At 39.7% G+C, this 25,372-nt stretch overlaps 1 protein-coding gene across 1 annotated transcript in view; it reads right to left on the reverse strand.

Moving 5' to 3' along the window:
• Positions 1–25,372, reverse strand: part of si:dkeyp-14d3.1 (transmembrane protein 132C) — a 143,760-nt gene that overhangs the window by 106,901 nt on the left and 11,487 nt on the right. Inside the window, exon 2 of the mRNA XM_005473090.4 lies at positions 11,112–11,997. Coding sequence (XP_005473147.1) covers positions 11,112–11,997 — 886 coding nt within the window. The remainder of the gene's footprint in view (positions 1–11,111; positions 11,998–25,372) is intronic.

A 25,372-nucleotide genomic window follows, 5' to 3' on the forward strand; every position in this document is an offset into this window, starting at 1 on the left:
CCAGCTTTTGGCAGCTGTGTTTGTTAACAGAACCTCACCGAGCCAAGGCCAGACTCTCTACAAGCTAATAAAAATCTAACAAACTTAATGAGCCAAATTTTAAATCAGCAAACTCAGCACAAGATGGGGCGATGTTTGACACCTTGTAGCACCCGCCGCGACGCATACTGAACACACGAGGAGACTCTTTACTACATAAAAATAAATCAGCTCTTTGAAATTCACAAGAGCTGTACACCGGGGTAGTTTATTCTTTTTTTTTGTTAACATTCTTTCTTTATTTTATTTCTACTTTTTTCGCGTATCATCGCCTCCAACGAGGACTCTGCTGCTGATGCTATTAGCCGACTGGAAACGCGAACGTTACCTGTAGTCGGCTGCCAAATCACACCGAAACCTCTCACAGGCTAAATATAAACAAACTACAAAGAAATTACTCATAACAACGCGGAGACGTCTGACAAGATTTATTTAATGCATGTTTGAAGTCCTTTTCTCAGATACGTTTCGTCTTAATCACCTATATCTGTTCCCCAGAGTAATTCTTTCTTCCACTTTCAAATGGATAAGCTGTTTTAGGAAAATGGCTTACGGCTTCAATGCCTGCCAACAAATGACAAGGCATTTTCTTATTCTTTCATCACATGCTCTCCCCTGCAGAAGCACCCCAGCAGCTGCTGATTCAGTGCCTGTTTATAGCTGGGGATGATGGCTTTCAAATGAGATTGGACTATAATGAATCTGATATGAGGATGTGACCAGTGCCTTGGTCTGCACGTTGGGGTCTTATGCGAAAAGAGGGAGGCCTCCCGCTGCTTTTTTATTTCTCAACCTCAGTAAAGGCTCATTTATTTCTGTTTTATTGAGACTTTTCTCTTCAGCCATTAGTGGTCTGCAGCTACAAGCCTGGAGCTGATACAGCATGATTTAAGAGGACCTGACTTGCGATTCGATCTGTCTTTACTCCAGAGTGTATTGTTTGTAGTATGAAGATTTAAGAGAATCAGTGACTCTGTTAATGTGCAAATTAATATACAGAGACATTTAGAAGCAAATATCCTGACACTTTTGTCCCATGTGAACCGCTTGATAAAGTGAAGGCGGGCTTACAGAAAATTAATTTCCATGGTCCCGGCCCCTCAAGTATTAGCGACTGCTTCTTTTTTCACTTTTTATATCCTTGTAAATTAATATGAGAGACAGTTTTTCTTAGATGCAAACCTTGGGATTTCAGAAATTGTGATGTTTTTGAAACTGTTTTTAACGCTCTAACAATCTGAAGAAATTCACTGGAAAAATAACTGGTGCAATAATTGAAATACAAAATCGTAATTAGAAACAATGCTTTGCGTCCTAGTTCTGACAGTAGTTGTGGCCCAAAGAGGTTAAAGCTACAGCAGTACTTGTATTATAAAGAACAACTTTATTCCTTGAGACACTCATTTTAGCCCGCGACCTCCATCGGGGTCATCGCATATCACATCACAGACAACACTGTGAGCATCACATCTCAACAGTGTCACTATTCCTGGAAGATAAGTAAGAGGGCATAAAGTTTTTAATAACATCTAAAGTCCTTGTGTTTCCCCCAGTGAGCATCAGTAATAAAGGCAGACTCCTGTACATGACCTCATTCTTTGATTTCTTGTTTCCTGTTGGTTACAGTTTTATAACTTTATTATTCTTCAAGCTTCAATATGATCCTAAAACAGATCAAATTTTTGTACTTGTGGGCTTCATATCAAATTCACACTGAGCCTAATCTAAGCCTGTATTTGAATTCTATTTTCATATTTCTTCTGTACTTGCTCTCAGATCATTAAAGGCCACTACGGCTGATAGAATGAATGATTTCAATTCAGTGCTATTTATATAAGTAACAGCAACAGTCGCCTCAAGGTGCTTTATACTGTAATATAATAATATGGAGAAAACCTCAACAATCAGACAAGCCCCTACAAACAAGCACGGAAGAAACCTCCAGCAGAACCACACTCAGCAAGTCATCAGACTGGTAGGGTGTGAGTGGAGGGAGATGGGACAAAACACACACTGTGGAACAGAGATTAATAACTAATTATTAAATACAGAGTAAACACAGAGAGTGAAAAGAGGAGAGCGAAGAAAAAGCACTCATTGCAGAATAATCCATCACATTCTCCCATATCTTAATGGCACAGTTGACATTTTTCCAGCTTTCAAATGTTTCAAATAGTCTAACCTTTATTAATACCATAGCTGTTCTCCAGTCATATTGACCAAATAATATTAATATGCATAATAATGTAATAATATGTGTAATATGTGACTGTCTTTTGCCATATTGTCTTTGTTCTTATCACTTCTTCATAGCTTTATTATGTTTATGTATCTCATGGGCTGTTTTGGGGCCTTATTTCTGACTGATTAATTGTGAGCGACTTACTGGACTTGTACTGCATGTTTCTCTTTTATTTCCAGAAAGATTGCACTTACTCTTAAAATTTTGTAGTAGAAAATGTAATACAAGGAAACTGTGCCTTTTGGAAAATTAAATCCTACCTTCCACTCTTTCAAAGATAGTATTTTGGATAATAGCCTACCTCAGGTCAGGTTTTTAACCCTTTTTGGCATAATGATTTTGTACACTCAATCCCACCACAGCTGATATTTTAGGCCACTGGTTCTTGCATACATTAGTCACTGTTGTCCATCAGTACACATAATGAAGCGTGATGGTAGGTAATTTGTTCACTGATGCACTGCCTTTTAAAGAAGATGCAAATTGATTCCATCACAGCCACTCGTGGAGCTTTCGGTATTAACGGTGCGAGCATAGCAGGGTGCGAGCATAGCAGGGTGCTCGCGCGCAAACACGTCTCTGCAGGCACGAGCACTCGCCTACTAGCACAAACGCGCACCGAGGCACTCCTGTTCACACACAGACGCACAAATGGATGCCCAGTGTTATTGCAAATTCGCTGACAGCTTTATTGAAATCTGTTCGAAAACAAATGTTTGGTAGGATGTTCTCCACGGGAGGCACACTATTAAACAAACTGCATGCAGAAGATCAGCGGTGTTTATCTGCCTGGCACACAGCTGAGACATTCAGCCGTGTGTACTCAGTCAAGTGTACACACCTGCACATCTGTGCAACACGCACAGGCGCACACGAAGCAGTCACAACACCCTTTTGTAGTCCAGCTGCCACGCAGAGAAAGCACGGGTAACAAATGTAACAAATGCAACAATATTTGTGGTTGCACAGATGACAATTCGTGTCTCATCTACTGGTTTTGCACAAGTCTCCAATTTAACAGCATCGATACCCAAAGAAGGTTTTTGGGTATCAGTTTTTAGGGGAACCTCTTCCTCAAGTTGAAACATTTCATATTAACTTTGACAGATTTAAGTTCTTGATTGGACAAAACTGTAATAATGATTCTCTTAGAACAAACTAGTAACATTTGCTTATCTTTGATTATTTAAAGTCTACACTCAGCATCAGTTGTCTGCGTGGTGTCTAATAAATTTGCTATGACACTAATTCCTGTCTGATTTCTTCTGTGGTGTCTCCATGAAAAATATAGTTCATCTATCAAGCTAAGATTTTATGTGAGGCACGCCCTTCTGAACTCTTTGCCTCCTTTAAATATTAATTTCAAACCACATTGTACCACTGCTGTTTTATTTTTAGATATTCATGAAATAGGTGTTTTTCTCTTTGTATTAAATGGGAACTTCTCCCCATTTTACACATCTTACACGTGTTATGAAGTACTAGTGCCTGTTTGAAAAAAAGTTGTACAAAGCCCGGAGAAAGGTGCACTAAAAATTTATAATTGCCTCAAGTGAGTGCCTCGATCCGCTTGACTCTATGTCACCGGAGGTTGAAGACTGCAAGTTTGAGAAGGAGAAGAAAAATGGCAGTTGTTACTTTCGGAAGAAGTGAGGCTACGTCTTGCATTGGTCAACATGCAGTCACGCTCAGTCGTTGCTTACTTTGCAGTAAACGCTGCGCGAAATGAGCAGACAAGCCCCAATCTCCACTCCAGTGTTAATAATACATCTCCAATCCATCACCAGTTGTGTCTGTGTGTGATCCTTTGTTCCCGAATTACAGCAGTATGTTACTTTTTGTCTGTCTACATGGAAAGAAATGAGAATGAGTGTATATGTGCCGAAGAAGCTCTGCTCTGGAAATGTGTCACTTAAATAGACGAAATCTTTTGGTAAAATAATAGCAAAGTCCAGCAGGGAGGACGATGTACATGTAATAGCCCTCACCATACAGTGACTCATGCTGCACGGCAGCATTGCACCAAGACAGAAAATAGAGCAATTTCCTTTTGTGCTCTGGGTTCTCACTTTATATCGCTGGAGACTGCAGCAGGAAAATATCCTTTAAAATAATTTCCTTCATTGCATTTGATTTGCATATGAAGCATATAATACTGGGAGATAATGATGAATTATCAGTGACACCTAACAAACTAAGTAGCTTGCACAGTGATGCCAGAAAACATATTATGATAATGACTTCATCTTATACATTACTGGCATGTTAAATTTAATGAGTTTAAAGTGCCTTTTCAATGTCTTTTCTTTCATTTGGCTCTCCTTTGCAAAAGGCTGCTAGTTTGCACAAATGTCTTTAAGACACTGCAAAGAGCGACTGCTGTTCATGATAAAACAGCCTCATGAGAAAGGAATATGATTTGAAACAGTTTCTCTCCCAAACCTAACAAAGTGGGGGCGCGCTAAAGCAGGCGTACAGCTATGCAATCCATAGCAATCAAATAGTTAATCCTGCTTAATCCAGCTTTGTTCACAACAACCTATTCTTTGATTATATCAATTAACATCCACAACACATCTTAAACCCCGTTGAGGAGTTTAAAATCTCTATCTTTATATCATCTGGTAATGAAGTAGCTGCATGTAGAGTAAACTTTTAAGCTTGGTGTAAATAATGGTTTATGGTGTAATGAAAAAGCAATCTAACATTTACTCGAATGTGTTTGTGGAATAATAGCTTTCTGCTGGATGACGACTTACAACGTCTGATGAGATACAGCAGCACGACTGCCACTTAGAGTTTCACCCAGAAAACTGTTCAGCAGCAGTCAGACCTGTCTCCCTGTAATTGTGTTTATAGTGCTTCTACTTTCTTTTGTCAGATTTCTTTCCGCGGTCTCTAATTACTGCCTGTTACTTTCAATTACATTTTTTTTTACCTCAATCTTTGTTTGAACACAATAAAGTCAATGCTGTGTCAGCTACATGTCTTATGCCATTTATCTATATTAAAGCACCTCTAAAATATTGACATTCAAAATGTTTTTTGAAGCATGTTAACAATTAAGTAGGTAGTTTTTGTTTTAGCCGCTGTTGCTTCTTCTTCTTTATTATTCTCCCAAAAATCGTACTACAGACAGAAAATTTCACCAGGGAGTATTTCAATATTTTGAAACCGAGCTGGGAGAACTGATGTGGTTTGAGATGTTTAAATTTCATTTAAATTTGTGTACACTATATAAACTTTTAAGAAGAGATTGTAGCCACTGTGATGTCACCCACTGTTTTGGACCCAACATTTTAAGCATTTTTGCCACTGTCATGTTAGCTGTTCGGTGCCACAGTTTACAACATTTGGATGAGCACGCTTAGCTAGCAAGTTGCATCCATAAACCGTATTGGTGCTCAGCAGAGATGCACATGTCTGCTAACACACATTAGAGCTAAATAACTGTTTGATAACATACTGAAATTTCACCAAACTTGCACCACACAGCCCACAGTTAAATATGTTTGTTGGATGACTCAAATAAAAATGCATCAACATTACAAATATGTCAGAAATATTATGTTCAGTACCTTCATTTATTGGGGGTCCTGTCCTGTGGTGGTCCTGGGCCTTACACCCAGAGAGACTTTTGAGTTTTCAGAGTTACATTTCTGCTTGCTTGTCTTCGTGTGTTAGTTCCAGTTACTGTTTATTTTACAGTTTAATAGTTTCTTCATTTTGTTTTTCCCATCTGTGTTTTCTTTATGTTTTTGTCCCTTTTTAAGTTGACTTTTCTGTCTGAGTTTCCCTGATAGTTATCATTTCTTGCTTCCTGTTTAACTAACTGCTGGTTAGTTGTCTTCTGTGTCTTGTATCTACTTTTACTTCCTCCCCTGTGATTGAGATGATGCCACTGTGTCTTGTTTCCCCCGGCTGTGTGTAAACCCAATTAGCCCTCAGTGTGTGAGTTTATATAGTCCTGTTGTTCCTTTGTTCAGTATCTCAGGGTATGTTAATCTTTCATCCTGTTGCTTCACCTCGTGTTTGTTTTTTTAATAGTTTGGGTTTTACAGGCTGATTTATGTTTTGGACATCTAATAAAGGGCTGTTTTTTTGTTCTTTAAGTGTGCCTCCACACATTTGAGTCCCCAATCTCTGCATTACATGACGGTTGGGGTCTAGCAGACATCTAGAGGAACTGTTAATTAAAGTGGCCATGCCCCTACCTCTAGTATCCAGGTGGATGAGCTATAAATTAAAAATTCATCCCTCGTAAATGTCATGAACTATTCATAGAGATCGAAACAATAGACTGTAAACATGATTTTAAGGCACTAAATTTGGGAGTCTATAGGCGCTGACATGCATTTGGAGCCTGGTTCAAGTGGCCACAACAAAACTGCAGTTTTGTGCTTCCTCTGCTTTAACATCCTTTTTTCAAGTCTCTTGTACATTACTCGAAATTTTAAAAGGAGCACTTGTATGGTACTAACTGAATCTTATGTGGTTAAATATTTTCACAAAAATGTCGGCTGTCCAAGGACGGGTAGTTTCCAATTTTTCCATTTCTTTTTTTCCTCGGATGATGCATTTTTTCAATAATTCAACAGTTCATCAAATTAAAAGGAGCATTTGGTAAAGACTCTTCTATTCCAATGTAAATTGCACTGCCCCTGGAATATTTCAAACATGGTGCCCTCCAAACTAGATACCTCCACCTTGTGCATGTAAGATGGTGATAATGGAGTTTAAAATGTTAGCCATAATGGTCTTTTTCTAGAATAATTCAGGCCATTTTCTCTTTCATTTGACATTTAAACCATTTTGTTTTTTTCCAGTGGATGATGGCTTATCAAAGGGAGAGGGGACAGGAAATAGAAATGTGCTCACGTCAGGATGACTGATGATAGTAACTACAAGCAGCGACGATATGCTCCACACCAAAATCTGTCCGCGTTTGAGGAAAGTAAGCTACAATAAAAATAAGCAAAACTTTCCAGTTCCTGAGTGACAGAGCCTATTAACACAGAGGAGGTCGAATCAAATCAGAACCCATCAAATTAAAAGTAGCATGTCAACAGAGAAATGCCCCAGCAAGCCATACCCTGCTGTGCATTCACAATGCAATAAATTGGCCGGATGATTGGCTATTAAGAATATTCCAAATTAGCTTTCATTGCATAATATCTATCACAGCGTGAACCTTTCAGCATAATGGAGCACAGTAAGGTGAAAACTGAATTGGAGAAGAGGAAAGAATGACTGAAGGGCTCAATGACCATTTCAACTTTCATTTAAATTTGATCTTTTTCATCATGTCCATTGAGAAGAAGAGGATTTTTGTGCAAATAGTGTGCATCAATTTATGAGCATGCAGAACTAACCCCCGGATTTTGCTTTTAAAGAGCAGGGATCTAATAAACATTTTAAACTAACATAGAGCCGAGGGTCTGTTTGACTGATTTCACACGATCATAAGCTCATTCTGCATTCGTGGATACAGCCAACAATGGCTGACATAGAAGTGCGTAGTACACAAATGATAATGATGTTGTGAATATAGAGATCAAAGTCTTCTCGCTCTGGTGATTAAGTGTCCTAACAAATGCATGTATGAGGACAGCCTTATCACCTAGGACCACACAGAGGCCTTTTCATATCTGTCGCTCTCAGATGGCCAACCTGCGCCTGCCATGCGTAACGCTGCCAAATAAAAAAAACACCACAGGCACTGCCTCTGCGGCCAGCCTGGCCTGTTCATTTGACTGATGAAAGAACTCATTCAGACTTTCGCAGTTTGGAAAAAGAAAGTTATCAGTGCTTATCACTTCGGGACAACTAGTAGGCGATTAAACGAAGCACGAGAAGGGCAAGTCTGGAAATTTTCTTTGGCTTGTTAAAACTAAACAATACAAGCTCCCGTTAACTTGTTTACCTCAGCTCCAATCCTGTCCCTAAAACATGTTCTGTTTTCCTTTTTACATAGTTTGATGAATTGGTTTGACCCCTTGTTAGAGCATCTCTGGAGGTTTATAAATGTTCTAAACCAGTGTGATTAAGATCGCCTTCAGTCATTACACTAATGGACATGCATTTTAATTAATGGCATCCTCATTTGCATCACATGTTAATTATCTAAATCATTTTGTCTCATCTGTTCACTGTAATTAGTACCTATCAGCAGCTTCACTGAATCACTGCATTTCTGAGAGATAACCCGGCTCTTCCTGTACTTACTGAAGATATATGTGGTTAGCTAGAAAAAAGTTATGAGGTTGTGGTAAGACGAAATAAAAACAGCTATAATATAGTTATTATAACATAGAAGTCGATTTTACAAAGCATATAATTTATACCTTGTATAGGCTATGAAGTGCACAGTCTAAAGGTACGCTAACACACAACTGTTTTTGCTTGCTTTCTTTTCAGTTTGGTTTATGTGCTGTTCTCATATAAATATCTTGAAACGACAGCTCAGAGAGGGGCTCATTGTCTCGATTTGATCTCAAAGCTTCCCGCAGCTAAAATTTCAGTCTGCTCTGGAAGGGCACCGTATATAACAAGTCTGGTATTGTGTTGCAGTGCACAGACTCACAACAAATGTGAAAAACATTTTAGGAAATAAACTTTTTTTGCTTTCTTGAAGAAATTTAGATGACACCAGGATGAATTGGGATGTCACCAGAACTGGTATTTACCTTAATTTAACTTTTTTTTAATCAGAATTCTGAAAACACAATGGCACTTGTGTTTTTCAGTACTGTAGGCAGTGAAGGTTACAATTCTTCTGAACAGGGAGAGGCAGCATACACCTACAAGTTTTCTAGTCCATTCTAGTCAACTCTCGCAGTAGCTCTGTCCTTGACGTGGGTAAGAAAGGCAGAGTCAGGCATGGAGGGATGATGTGGGTGACCAAGGGATGATCATTGATAAATTGAGGTGATATGCAAGCAATGCTGTCGTGGTTTTCAGACCAAGGGATTAAATTCAGCAAAGCACCTAAAAGACCAGCATCCAAATCTGTTCTTCATGAAGCAATATCGTTATAAATTATCCACCTCATTATGTCCTAAATTACATGTTACCTAAAAATATACTTTTTGTGAAAGCTGGCACTGCCAAAAATCAGCCATGTTTCATGGGCAAAAACGTTTGTAATGACTAACATTGCAAAAATACTAGCACAAATGAACCTTATGCCTCATATTAACAGTAATGTGCAATCAACAACCATGCTAACATTTTGGTCTGTGAGCTCTCAACAAAATAAAATGTAAACATTTTTAATAAACAGCATGTCGGTAGTTAAAACAACTTTTTAACAAAGGAACTGAGAATTCTGTAAATCTATGTCTGTTAATATTGTATTATTTCTGGTATTGTGTATCCCTGCTATGAAGTTTGGTCCATCTAATGTTCACAGACGATATTTTACTGTTTAATCGTTTAAAAGAAAAAGAAAAGGCAACAAAATTATGGACAAGACAACATACTGATCCTAACAATATTCATCAGACGAACACACATTAATGCTGAAGATAATGTCTTGTGTTAGACAACATGCTAACACAAAGCTAGCCAACAACCCAGAGTGATGCTAAAGCTGACCCCAGCTCAGCACCCAGATCCTGATCTTCAGCAGTAACAAAAGCTATGATGAGCAGTCTGACTTGCAGCACTGACGTGCAATCATTGTACGATGACCTTAAAGTCTCTTTGGTCCTGATTTCATCTTTGCTTTACGTTGTTTTTGGTGTTCATGCATAAACATAAAAAAAAGACTGTATGTATGCCCTCATTAGGATAGGATTATGTGTCGGCATTTGGGACTGTAGCCTCAAGTTTATATTGTTGACAATTATGTGACTGCATTTCAGGTCATTTTACAGAGCAATGCAAAAATAATATAAGGAGTAGTGTAGTGAGCTGCTCTGGGAGTGAATTAAGCAATGTAATGGTTTATTTTAAGGAAAAATAATGAATAATGTGTAATAATTACATTAATTTTGAGTAACAATGTGAGCATGAATTCATCTAGTCACGGTAAAAAAAAAACAACAATAAAAAACGTAATGTGACAGCCTGGTATCGCTTGTTTCCTGGCCTGGACCACAAACTCCTTTGGTTTTCTTGGTGACAGGTTTCACCCCCAAAAGGGTTAAATTACATTACATTTCTTACATGGCCACAAAAAACGGTCAATGAAATCATTTTACCACAAATGTCAAGGAGCTGTTAGCTACCTGACACCTTTTCTTGCAAAAATACCTTCATGAAAGAGGACAACTCTCCTCAAACTCTTTCCAGTCATTGATTCTGTATCCCAGTGCAGCCAATCACGAAATGAAGTCGTCGTCATTAGGCTGTGTGCTACATTAATGTTGCCAGCTGACTTCGCAATCAATAATGATTTGATCAGTTGAGTACAGCAGCAGAGCAATTACTGCTTACCTCGGTTAACAGGTGGCGTTGATAAGCTGAGATCAATCATTATTTTATTTTTGACTTAAGAAAATTACAAAAAATGGAGAACAGCTATATTGCAATGAAACCCGACACGGGGGACCGTGGAGGGCGAGAAGAACAGATGAAACGAGCAGGGAGGGAGGAGAAAGGAAAACCGATTCTGCTATGTTACAGCTGTTCCAGTGTTTCAGTGAGGTGACACCAGGCCTTATTAATGTTTTTTAAGAATAATGTCCACATTTTTAAGAAGGAATATACTGAAAGAATAACACGGGAGTCAGGAGACACTGGCTGCAGAACCCCACTATCTGAGACTGACAGAAAAAACTCTTCAGTAAGACATTTTATTGAACAACAGAAAGAAATATGTTCTTACCTGAGAGTAAACATCTCCACAGGAGAGTAGGCTGACACGGTGATAAAAGCAGAGCCAGTTTCCCTCTGCCTCATGGGTGTGGCTGGCACCAAGACCATAAAGTTATTATCCAGCCTGTGTTCAGCAAGAGGTGGCTCAGTGGGGTTCTGGTAGAGCCTCACACCGCCAATCCTCCTCAAAGGCGTTGAAGTATAGGAACCAAACAGCCCTTCCTGACTTGTGCGGATGAAATTGTCCTTTCTGGATTCATCTGAGTGGCACCCTGCGTCTGTGGACTGCAGCACGTAGTAGAGCTCCACTGGGGTGCCCTCGGACACTTCGTGATTCCTCTGGCGTCCTGGCACGACGCTAGGTGGGCTGAACCAGCTGGCCAGTGGCTCCAGCTCAGCCACACACAGTCCCAGCTCCCCCCTCAGCTGGCAAGTACCACGTACCTCCTGGGTTTCATGGAAAGCAAACATGTGCACACAGGGCAGCTTGTCGATGGCACTGTAGTCATCCCAGTCCCTGCCTGCGACATAGAACAACACCTGGACTTTGGGCTTGGTCAAGTGAATTCGGGAATTCATGATAAAGGTCTGCACCTTCCAGTTAAAGGTAAAAAGAGAAGAGGCAGGAAAGGTCCCCGGGCTCTGCAGGAGCTCTAAGGGGACAGGCTGCTCCACAGAGAGGGGCCCATAGCTGGCGTTCACAGAGGGCAAACTTCTGGCCTGGTAGATGAAGAAGGGCTCGGTCCGAGACACCAGGCTAGAGTTCCTCATGAAGTCCTGGTTGGCCTCCTTCAGGAAAAATCCCAAGTCAGCATTGAGGAGCTGATAGTTGACAGGCAGGTACGTTGGGATAGAGGAATATCTCTGCAACCCCTCTAAGACACGACAGTCGGTTACTAAAAGACAGAAGAGAGAAGCCAGTCAGTGTAGCCTTATAATAGAACTGATTTCATAACCTATTTTGCCAAGATGATGTAGAAAGACACAAATAAAGCCAAAGCAGAAACTAGAAGGAGCATTTTGAACGTGCAAGAAAAGTGTTGTAACTACATATATCTCTGATAGATCACATAGAGTAAGTAAGGATTCGAGGTCTTCTGAATGAATGAAGCTTGATCGACTCATTAGTCCAGTATTGTTATTTGACTTCTGAAAACACGATTTAGCTGAATAAGTGAATTTCAGTAAATTAAAAAAAGATGTGTTTCTTTCTACTAAATAAGTCAGAGCTGTTAATTCTTCGACTGACACAAAGAGCATGTATCACAGGCAGCAGACACTGAATGAATGCATTTATTGTAAAAGGACAGCATCAGTTACCTCCTTACATGTTTCTTTTCCTTGTTTTTAGTACACTTAATACGTATAAAATCCTCACTGTAAGCTAAGACTCTAAATATTTTCTTCATACTATAAAGCAAGGATGTCTCAGGAGAGTTTTGATAGAAAAAAATGGACGCTAGGAGTACTGTTCATTTAGTGAGGTGTAAGAAATCTTCACATTTATTTCATTAGATTCATTATTTTGACTCTAAAGACTCGTGGGTGGTTCATATTCACGTGTTTTAAAGGGTCTGAATCCTCTGAATTGGCATTTAAAGAGAAAAGGCTTTTATATGAATAAAAACAGATTTAGATTAATACAAAAAGATGACTTAATTGAATTTCTGTGTTTTACAGTGCTGTATTTTTTGTATGACCGAGCGTGAGTTTTCGTGCCATTTAAAGTCTCTCAGTCGTCTCCCTAGTGTGTATTGTTGGCATTTGGCAGTGGAATGACTTTAGATTGCTGTAAGAATTAAATGCTTGTGTGCTGTAATTGTATTTTAAAAAGCCTGAAAAAGGACAAGGAGATTTAGACATCTGAGAAGATTATCGAGACAGAGATTTTCTCTGCAACATGTTAGAATTAGTGGTGAAACAATGAAGCAATTAACCAGTAATGAGAAATAATAATGAGGCACAATTTTTGCAGTTAATTAATAAGTATACCATTCTGGCCCCCAACCTCTAAATGTATGCACTACATTTATATATTTATATTCCTGAATTTTGCTGCAATTATACCACTAGAAACCCCACATTATCTGTGCGCTTTAATTAGGAATGTGCAGCATCGAATTATCCATTTATCAGTATACCATAGCCTATGAGGTTCAATATAAAATCAGTTAAAAAGTAATTATAATTACAATTAAAACCAGCTTTCTAAATCACAAGAAGTCCATAGAGACTGACAATACTATTCTTATAACCCGAGGAACTTCACAGAACACATAAAGAAGGTTTTAATGACAACAAGCGTGTGCTTTGACCTTCTTCTCCAGAGCAATCGGCTACATGATTACTCTTCCTTAGCACACTTTCATCCTCATGCTGGCTGCTGGAGGATTTCTTTCCTCTGATCACCCTTGTAAATCAAACGTCCCAGCAGGTTACAAATCAGACAAGGATTTGGACTTCACGGTGCTCCTGTCGGCCTTAATGCTGCTCTCCTACCGTGGGATGGAGAGAAGCAGGCGGTGTCCAAACCTCAAAGCGTGCAGAAATGGTCCCACTTAAAGAATCACTTTGTAAAGACTCGGTCTTTACAGCAGGAAACACAGATTTCTGAGCTGCAGAACAACATTGGGCAATTTGTGTTTTTCCTGACCAAGCGGGAGCTTTGTGTCAACTGCTGGCATGAAGCGTTGTTGTATACGTGCCATCACACTGCTGGCAGAAGAAAAGCTTTATAGCCCAGTCAGTGACCGATTCATTCTCTGGTTCCTGGGAAGCAACATTACTCTCACTCTCCTGACTGAGCCCTCATGTGTCAGAGAAGGTGAGAGCAAAGAGCTCTCTGCATTGAGCACCTCTCCTCGCACCATGTTGAAATGTGACTTAATGCTTTCACTGTTGGCACAAAGAAATGCAGGCGACTCATGTGTGTGCTTTTATATACGAATGAAGAAAAAAAATCTGTCTTCAAGCAAGTTAAATAATAATAATAACAACAATAGTGGTCCATTATTCAGAAACTATTTCCAGCCAAAAATTTACATTCATTTAAAATTTTCCAAAACATGCTGTATAAACTGTATTAAATACAAAATAAAGCCTCAAATGTGGAAAGATTTGATGTTTTTATCTACTTCATTTTTTAAAATGATCATTTTATAATCATATCTTGCATTATTTCTTCTTTTATGAGGTTTAGGAGCTGGGTAGTCCCCCTAACCTCCTTTTTAATTTTTGAATGCTTAAATAAGCACAGCGTTCTCTGGAAAAGTCATCATCTTAATAGCAGCAAAAGTTATTCTGCAACAGCCACCCAGTCATAGTCAAAAGAAGGTGTACCTGTTAGATTCAAGGTTTACATGGTGAGGCGGGGTCAGCGGGGAGGGCGGACGCACCTGCACGGCATCCGCAATCATGCCCCGCCGGCTTTAAAATCTGTACTGGGTCCTGTCCTGTTGGGCTGTGAGCTGCAGCCGACTGAGTTGTATGTATACAGCAACCGTGTGATAAGTGTACATAAAATATGCTGAATAGCATTGGAATGTCATCGGCTCTGTTACACATGGGTTTACACCACATAATAAAAATATTACATACAGCCCAGATGACCAACAATATTACTTTAAACCTAAGTCAAAATGCAGAGGCAGTGTGTGAGAACCTAAGCACAGTCATGAGTTCAGTTTTTAATTAAATTATACATTTTTACTTCTATCAATGAAGAGCAATGATAAGGACTTCATATGCTTCAAAAACTTTTATTGTCATATAAATAAAAAAATGACTGTTGGCCGTGACTGTACACCCCATGATTCAATTGCTTGTAGAACTACATTTAGAAACTTCACTTGAAGCGTTTGCTTTCTGTACGACCTCAGTCAGTCTCTCAGATGATTATACAGACGTCTCTGTCCACTCTTCTTTACAACCTTACTTCAGCTCATTGACGTTTGCAGGCATTTATGCACAGCTCTCTTAAAGTCCTCCAACAGCATTTCAACTGTGTTGACTTCTAACCTTAATTATTTTATGTTCCAGTCATTTTGGTGTAGATTTGCTGCTGTGCTGGGATCGTTGTTCTGTCTCATGTCCGATTATGGTGATGGCTCTGATCAGGACTGTTGGTTAAAACTAATTTATCAAGTAATAACCTTGTTCTTCTTCATACCACAAGTGTTGCTGGAGCTTCTTTAGACATTGACTCTTCTCTATGCCCCTTGGAGGTAGGTGAAGTTGTGCCAGAAATCTTTATTGTGTTTCTACAATAACATCCAAATCTCCTCAAATGTTAGTTGTCAAACATATGGCCTCACATTTGGCTCTAGAATACTTTGGTATACAGACGATTACATGGTCAACTCAATGACTGCAAGCTGCCCGGGCCTGGTGGCTGATCATCACCCCCCCACCACAGTGCTGACAGCTGCTATGAGGTGTTTATGCCGACATGCTGTGTTTGGTTTTATCCAAACATGATGCTGTGCATCATGGCCAAACATCTCCATTTTCATTTTGTCTGTCCAAAGGACATTGTCTAATGGTTGGATCAGATGCGGCTTTGTTAGCCTAAACCATGCTGCTGGGCTTTCTTCTGTAACCCTTACAAACAAGCTATAATTAGTCAGTCTTTTTCTAATCGCACTCTGATAAATGTAACGTTTACCTGAGGCACGTAGAGCCTGAGATGTGGCTCTTGGTTTTTTGACAGTTTCTCTGAGTATTGCACAGTCTGACCTTCCGGTGAATTTGCTGGGATGTCCCCTCCTGGGACAGACTGGCAGCTGTCTTGAATGCGTTCCACTTGTGAATAATCTTTATCACTGTAGGATGATGGACTTTAAATTGTTTGGAAATGGCCTTAAAACAGTTCCCAAATTGATGGGCAGCAACAATTGCTGCTGAAGTCTTTCCGTCTTGGGACTGTTTTAACACACACCTGAACGCTTCAGATCAGCAAAATGTCAAAACTTTAACTAATCAATATTCATGCTTGTTAATTAAGTGCATTTATCAGAATCTGGATGCTACTTCCCCTCTTAATTCATATGGAAGCAGTAAGTGTGTGTTGTTCTTCTGAGATTGTCTTTACCTATTTCAAAAAAGCACCAGATTGTTTTTTTTGTTTTTTGTTTTTTTTAAATTTCCTGATACATAAAAAAGACATTTGAAAAAGGGTCGACTTTCTTTAAAGCATGACAATAAAATGTCCCAGTTTCAAAAATTGATCTATTTTCTTTGTTCTTCTTTTATTTTAGTTAAATACAGGGTTTCATTTGAAAAATATTGAATTTGGTTTTATTTACATTTAATATAGCACTGCAGGTCTTTTGGGAAAAAGGGTACTAAAGGTTAAGTGATTCAGTTAATCTTCAGTAAGGCTGCTCTTGGTAATACAAGAACCAGACAAGATGGATCATTATTACAAGCAAATTACAAGTAAAGGAGCTTCTGAATAAAATGATATAACGCTTTAAAAAAGAAAGCTGAGCAAGCTTACCAAGTATTCTGTATGATTAAAAACAAAGACTTCTCCTTAACTAAATTAGTTAGTCTGGTGGGGAGGATGAAATAAGACAAAAAATATGGAAATGTAATAAAATCTAGGACCTTTGTATATCTGCATCAAACACTCGAGATCAGTTGCGTGCCACGTGTAGGGTAACTTCTTTGTTAAACCACGACTGTTTGCAGTGCTTATGCTATTTCACCCTGTGTAAACATAAGCATGCAAACCTTGTTTAGGACCGGTGCCTGAAAACTGACAATGAATTCATAAACTGGAAAATAATTCTACCTCAAGCCAAATAAAGTCTGTAAATCTCTAACCCAAATCCAAAATAATGAGAATCAGCAAGCCTGTGTCATGGATCGGAATTAATAAATCATACAAAGCTATTTTAAGATGAATCACTCGCTCCTTTGTTCCAGGGAGGAGAAATTGAACAGAGTACAACCCTACTCAAACTCTAGTAGTGCTTTGCTGTTTTGTGCAGCAGGGATTTGACTCAGATATCTGGACTCTGAGAGAACATTGCTTAAGGCACTGCCTTTTAAACAAAGTAATTCTTTTGGAGTCTGTGTGGGCCCTCTCCAAGCTGCAGCTCCTTCTGTCACCAACTTTCCACCCACTATTTCCCCCACTTTGCAACAGAGGCTAGACTTGATACAGCAATATATAGTGTAGCAGGTACTGCAGTTCCAGTGGAGTAAACGTTCCACATTCAAAATTCAGAGGAAATCTTTTAGCAAACTTTTTATCAGCTAAATCTCTGAGACCCCTTCAAGAGCAGGAGCTTCAAAAACCCTTTAATTTAAAAATCATTCATAATTATTAGAACAGCATGCCAACTTTTACTGAAAAGACAACTGCATAACTGAGCTGGTTGTATCTAACAGCCTGCTGCCTTTCAAAGGTTACTGGCTCAGTCCACTTTTGCAGTCACACAGATGAAAACAGTCCATAAGTGTCAAACTACACTGATGTTGATTGTGAGGATGTCGGGCTAACTTTGCAGTAATCAGCTCATTTAAAAGAGACGCTTCTAACGGACAAGTGTAACCATTTAGCTTGCTGGTAAATGCTGACCATGAATTGGAGGATCATCACCAACATTTCAGACCAGCCGAGCTCATAAAGTGCAACCGTTATTTTCAACGCTACGCAAAATAAGAATTGCACAATATTACAATTTTAAGATGCTTATCATGCGCAATCATTCTCAAGTAACTTTTTAAAAAATGATTGGTTTTCCTCACTGTTTTGATGAGTTTTGCTGATGGAAATAAACCCTTAAGCAGCATCAGAAAACTTAATTCTCCCTCTATTAAGGACAGGAAATCAGTGTCGACGTGACAGCAGGATTAATATCTTAGGTTTTTTTTAGAAGTTTAATTCCCCCGCTGGATTCTGGCTTCAGCTTTTAAAACTTCTATTATTCTTCCTCTATTTTGTGACAGTCTCAGGAAGCACTACAAATGAACTTTAATAAACCTTTAAAAAAGAAGATTCCAGTGAGGTCTTCTTTAATTGTTTTTATGTCATGAGGCGGAGTAATACCATAATCCTGACTCGGTGCGTAGGCCACAGAAAGAGCAATTTCCACATTTTCCAGCTTTTGGTCAGAAGAAAAAAAAAAACTGAATGGAAATAATGTTGTAAAACATTACAGTAAAAGCTTCACACATTAATTACAGTGTGCTCTCGCTATTAGAGTATCAGTACTGTAACTGTGCTCCTGGAATTGTTATGTCAATGCAGAAAGTTAAAGGCATAAAATTTGCAAATCATCTTTCTTTCTTCTTTCTCCAGGTTGGAGGTAAGAGAGAGAAGTTTCAGCGGGTGGAAAAAATGCAAAGACAAAGACAAATCAAGATAATTCAACTGAGAAAAATGTCTATTTCAGCACACACTTCATGATCCACATCATTTATAATTAAATTTCCCCATTGTGTGGCATTAAATTGTAAAAGGATTGCCCACATTATGCTGAGACAGAGTGCCTTCTAAATTCAAATGTCTGAATCACTTTTTTCTCTTCGAGTTTTTAATTGGAAATTATAAAAGCGCCTTTTGTCTGCTCGTAAGTAGGTGATTCATTTCTAAGCCACGCGAGGTGATGACAATCCTCCTCTGTATGTGAGTTAGTTAACCTCTTTCATCCTGCCTGGATTTTTAAAAACAAACTTTAGCAATAATTTTGGGTAAAATGCAACTAAAAATCCATAAAATTGAAGATTTATTTATTTAATTAATGAATCCTCAAGGAAAATAAGCTTGGTATAAACTTAATGTTGGAAGAAAATCCTTAATTCACTCGTAGGAAAATGATTAATCATCTTTGAACTGGTTTACTTCCTGTACAAACTAGTTTCTGAGGCAGTGTGCGACATGCAGCATGTGGTAGCTTTCCAAAAAAACCTTTAGTTCCAGTTGCTTTGGCTGTCACTTATCTGATGCCACTCTTGCACGTACAGTCACCTTACGTTTCTAGTTTCTAAGGTGACCGGTGGAAAGGGTTTTTCTTTCTGCATGGCTGTGCAGAGGTAAGAAAGCCAGGTCCCAGATGAGCTCTAACTAGCCAAGCAGCACCCTGCCTATACCTAGCCTCATACAAACTCACTCATCCTTCCACTGGGGCTCATGCTAGGATATGTAGAGCTGGAATAGGAGAAGCGGAGCGGAGAGCAGCTTTCACACTCACAGAGACTGAGAAAATGAAGAGCCACAATAGGTGAGGCCACGTCCCTGCTGCCCACTTCTGGCTGTAATAATATGGGTGGACATAGCAGTGAATGGCTGCCTGGTTGCCTGGCCTTGCTTGTATTTCGGCTTCGTCAAACATGTCAAGAAGAAAAAGAAATAAGAAGCAAGGACAGAAAGCTTCAGAAATACTGAACAACAGTGAATAGAGCAACAGAGAGGTTGGTGTTACTGCGCTTGCGTTTTAATCATCCCTCACACAAGAGTGAAATACAAAAGGGTTTCTGGTGCTGGCGGCCTTTATGTGGTTTTCCACAAAAAAACAAACAAACAAAAAACAGTCAATCACATCGCGAAAACGAGCGGTTGTCGAGGCTTACGATTACACTCTCCCTGACCCTCGCTGTGACCCTGAATCATTCCTGGACTTTGCCCTGAATGCCAAACAGGACAGTCTTAAATATGAGGGATGAGAGAAAGCTCTCTGGTCCCATTGAATTACCCACATCATATTTCTCACCATGTTCAATTAATAAGGCTTATTGAATTTGTGACCATGTGTCAAGAATAATAAATACAATATTTCCTTCGAGGATCATTTGCAGATGATTTATGCTTTTGAGCCGCTAAGAAATTCAAGAAAGAGGGACTGGAAGAAGAATCAATATATGACACAGTATGGTATTAGTCCATGTCAGCCTCCATAGAAAAGAAATCATTCAGGCAGAGGTCTGTGGAGACTACCGAGCTGGTAAGCAAGAGTCATGGGGGAGGGAGGTATGGAGACCGCGGAAAGTTTGGGAATCTTCACAGGGACGATGCTGTGCAGGTGAGTCTTCTTTATCTCGGACACAAGCTGTTTCATTCCACAATAATTATTCCTGATTAAGGGTCAGTTTAAATTAGCGAATGCGTATCGGTCTGTGTGTGTCCTGCCAGCTTACTGAGCTTGATCAGTTGGGGATGTTTGTTGCCACTCCTCTAATGGATGGCCACATTTAAGACGCTAAGAGCTAATAAAGAGTAATGGGCCTGTGGCTTCACTGGGGAGGAGGATGAGCTATTTTGAGTTCATGAGAGAAAGCCTCATCTTGGGGATTAAAGAGTATTGACCGATGAAGAGTAAACACTGCAATGCCGTGCCCGCTGGCCTATTTGGTAAAGTTGTGGATGGAAGAGATGAACCCAAATAGGTCGTGCTGCTAGTGGCTGGGAAGGTCAGTGGGGATGTCATTAAAGGATGCTGAGAAAGGCCTCCAGGTGCTGCGAGCAGGTCTGATACGTCTGGAATAGTCTTATCACAGCAGGAGAGTGCAAATTTGAGTGGCAAGAACTCTGAGTATCCCAGGCATCCTGCAGGCAGCAAACAGCACCTCCTTTGTGCAATCCAGTGCACACGGTGCAAGGGGAAAGGGGCTGAGAGCTTTTGGCTTTGGTTGGGAGGATGAGACAAGCGCACATCTGTGTGCCAATCAGTATTCCCACGGTCCCTCCGGAGTTCTCCGAAACATAAACTGGGCTCCTTAATGAATCTTTCCCCCTCACACGGGCCTTTATTGCGGAGCGATATCGTAAATCAGGCTAACTACAGAGGCACTCACAGGGAAGAGTCAGTCGGCCTCTTTGTGAGTGCGGAGGAACGTGTAATGTTGAGGTAGAAAAACAAGCAGATACAAATCCAACAAAGACTTTCTGGCCACCAACTGAAGATAGCACAGCGAGGGTAAAAGTGATACAGCAATTACACAGCAAATAGGACTGGGCACAATTAGCCGAGCGAGTTTTGTACTCTAGGCAGAATTTCCTCTCAAAGTGTGATCATGTTAACACTGCACCAAATCAGGAGAGCAAAGAAAAGCCAATTAATGGAATTTTCCACACAAGCAACGGTGATTGATTATGGGTGTTGACGCCTGTCTGTGATACTGCAGTATGAAAATGAAGTACTATGCCTCTTTGATGAGTGGGAGGAATGAGAGGCTGCCTCTGTTTAAAAAAAGGAAAATGAACGTTGGTGAGAATCAAGCCAAAACACACTTTTCAGCTCTCAGGGTTAAGATATATCAATAAAAAGTTTAAAAAACCCAGCAAGCATAACTTTAAAGCTCAACCACGGTCCACTGCAAAAAGATCTCACGGTGAACTGTTGATACTTAAAATTTGTTGAAGCCAAAACCTCAGGGCTTTAAATGTTTGCTCAGGAACCTAAAGATGATACGAAAATCCATAAGTTAATTAAATCAATACAGACAGAAGGTTTTCTTCCAAAATCCCTTCATTGAAAGAGTTTCATAGCCTAGCGCCTGTGAATGTTTAGGCTTCTCCTCATACAACACAGCTTCCTCTCAAACTTGAAAAATAGTACATTTAGATTTTCCGACAAGGTTGCATTTATTTAAAAGAAAATCCAGCCACAATGAAACACTCTGTTTACTGTATTTCCATGTATGTTTGCATGCTTCAATAAATCACTACATCTCCTACCAAATTTCCTATCAAAACATAAAGAAATGAAGGGTGAGTCAAGATTTTTGCACAGTACTGGCTCTCATTTGCACACTAGTAAGATTTAAAATAAGTGTCCAGCTGCTGGGATAACCAGTCACTTTCTCCTAGACGTCACTTTGGCTAATTCAAGCAATTTAACTGGACCTCTGACCATGAGCTATTTACTTCTGTTTTAGTGAAATTTGATTACTTTATCTTTTATCTATCATTTTTTATCTTAATATTAATTAGCAGCGATGTGTGCTGCACCTGTAGAGTTTGTGATTGCAGCTAACTAACCATAGTTAACCCCCACTCTCTCTTCCAAATATGATGACTTTTGCCTTCAAAAACCAGCATGGGTGATGGCCAAAACACCGAGGCAGAAGCAGTTCATCCTACCATATGGCAGGATGAGCAAAGGTATATCAGCTGAGCCCTCAAATGATGCGGGCTGGCTTTGAGATCAGCTGATCTGCCTAGATTGCTGCCTGAAACTGATTCCGAGGCCAAGAACTAACGCTATGCTGAAAACACAGCCTAGCTCCAACGTCACGCCGCTGTCTATTAAACAACTACACAGATACATGCACAGAAAAATCCAATGTTTGTTTTAACTGCTGAACAGTTACTCTACATATTTATTCTGACTTGTGAGTGTTTAACGCAGAGAAACGTATGCGATGTAGTGATGACTAATCATCTGTCCTGGTTAGTTCAGGATGGCACAGCTGCAGCAGTGGTTCATGCTCCACTCTGCACAGATGCCATGTGACTCTCTATCTTTGCCTTTCCACCTCTGGAAACTGCTCAAGGTCCCTCGTTTCTGCCTATCTCAGTGCTGCACAAGCTATGTTAAGCCATACGGAGGGTCAGAGACAAAGCCACCTAAATAACAATGAATTATGGCGGTAAGTACACTTCCTTCATTTACACCTCTGTTATATTTCTCTGAATATCACTTTTTTTTCCTATGCAGTGAAGTGTGCAAATTGCTGTACTATACATACAGCAAGGTCAGTGCTAGAGTGTGTTATATTGCATTAGCTCTGAAACTGTTAATCCATGTTCTCTTTTTTTCTTTATAAGAAGTGTCCATTCACCCCAAACTGCCTCATTCCCTTTTCAAAAGAGCTTTTATTGCAGCCTCAGATGGACTGGCTTTAAATCTGCAGTTTAACCTAAAACCTGTCAAAGCAGGAACTAACTCCATGAACAAATTGCTCTATTTGGGACCAGGGAAAGAAAGCCATTAAAGTGACTGGGGGGGAGAGAGAAATGTTTCTATTTCAGACAAGATCAGAGGGAAAAGCGGAGGCTTTTCACACCAGTGGGGAAAAAAATCTGTTTGTTTTAAAGAAATATTTCGAAATCAGCAACACGGGGTACATTTTGTTTTCAAAGCCTCCCCGTAGAGCTGCCAAGCTAAACTTTATTTCAGTGATTGACATCAACCCAGTCTGCACCTCCCGGCTAGTGTGCAGGAATCCAGGAAGACTAGACGATTCCTCTTAAGCCAGCTACAAAAAAAGTGGGCTTTCTAATGTGTCGGAGAAATAGAAACTAATTATAATTTTAATTCTACAAACATTTCTCGGATGCAGAGTTGCTCTAGAGGCAAAACTAAAAGTCGCTTTGAATTAATCCTCAATGGTCTGAGCAAAAGTGCCGCTTTTTGTTGTTGTTATTTATTTTATTTTATGGGGTTTTTTCATTGTTAGGCAGCCAGCATTTTATGAAACACTGTTACTGAAAAAAGGAACGTAAAGCAAAAGGTGGCCCTCAGCATATTCAATTAATCCTCGAAATTATTACACATACTTTACTTATCTAGTTCATCCAAGCTATTCTTTTGGGGCGATGAATCATGCATGAGAATGGCAGTCATCTACAATGTGACCATATTCTCTAAAGAGACCTTTCTGTGCCATTTAGATTTGTCATTAAGCCAACATGCGCTCTGAACGTTTTGTCCTTTGGCTCTGGACAGCTGGCTGACTCATTAAGCTCAGAATTAACCAGGACGCATTTGTATATATCTATAAACAGAAATATCATACCTGTGATTCATTGTGACATAGAAAATGCATAAACAGCATTTCACAAGCTGCATCCTCTTTGGAAGTAGAGGAGCATGTTATCACCTATTCCTTATCAACTTTCTGGGTTACTTCTCCGGAGTCGCTCATCTACTATAAGACAGTTGAGGTTAGAGCACTTGCAGGGCGAAAACAGGCTGTCTAACTGCATCCTTTTGACACACCTGTTTCCCCTTCATGAATTAAGTTGTTCACTTAAAAAACCAACCAAAAAACATGCTATTTAGCAGCGCTGCTATGCACAGGTTTTATCAGGAAGCAAAGAGTCCTTTGGCATTGAATTTAAATCCCTTAGGTGAGTGTAATTTTTTTAACTTGCAGGTTTAAGGTTGTGAAGGGCTATATTTTACCCCTAACCACAAACCTTTCTTGAGCAACAAGCAGAGAGCGAACGCAAAGGAAAGAAAACAAAGCAAAACAAAGCCCCGAATGGAACATAAGCAACAGTCCCCTGGCTAACAAACTGACTGGGTTATTTTCTGGCTTTCGCGGTTGCCAGATCACTATAGGAGTAAAACAATCTGGGCAGTCAAAACACCACAAGCAAATATTGGTTTTGGAACAATGGTGTTGTGCTGGCGTGCTGTGGCCTTTTTTTGAGGTTTTGGGTTGTTTTTCATTAAGTTGTTCATACTGTACATCATGACTCGGTTTGTCGAATAATGAATCAAGACTTGGTTTCACCTGTAGTTGTAATTGTTTACGCTGGGTCTCGTTCAGACAAAATGATTATTACCTAATTAAATAGACGGCAGCCTCAGAGCAGGCTGGGATGTCGCTGCTTTTATTGTGGATTCAGGAAAGAGTGCTATCAGCAGATAAAAGCAGACATGTAGGAGAATCCCTAACCAGGGTGCATGTAAACGTGCACACTTGATTCGGTCATACCAATGCCATTAATATGATTAAACCCAGCTTCTGCACTGGGTTCCTGGTGCTTTATGTATTGCCGCCATCCAGTCGTTAGAGCATGGCTCTATTTCTTAGAACATGAAGCGATATAGCAAAAATAAATCACAAGTTCACTTCCCAGTTTCTTCTGTGAAATTGTCTGCGACTCTAGATCCCTTATCAAATAATTGATGGAATTCTCCTTATGCTTTCAGGTTTTATGTCCTCTGTATGCTTTTGAGTGAGAAAGGAGCTCGACTTAGCTTTTCACTTTCTTAGTGTTTGTCTTAGGGCTTAGTTTACTGTGTTATATTGCAGCAAGACAGAATGATTCTTCAATTCTCATCTATCTTTATTCACAAGAGGCTTATGTCTCAGAGATCAGCCCACCTATCTGCTGGTCAGCTCACCATATACTTTCTGACATATTTCTCACTCGACTTGCCTTTGTCGATCTGCAGGCCATATCCTGAAAATTTCTTTTGACGTTGGTTTCCAGCTATGAAAAAAAAAAAGCTAGATAGTACAAGACCTGCCGTGTGCAGTTGTTTTATGTTGTACTTTTCCAGCTACTTTTTACTTTTGTTTCAAAAC

Source organism: Oreochromis niloticus, linkage group LG12 (assembly GCF_001858045.2).
Source record: "Oreochromis niloticus isolate F11D_XX linkage group LG12, O_niloticus_UMD_NMBU, whole genome shotgun sequence".
Classification (NCBI taxonomy): Eukaryota; Metazoa; Chordata; class Actinopteri; order Cichliformes; family Cichlidae; genus Oreochromis; species Oreochromis niloticus.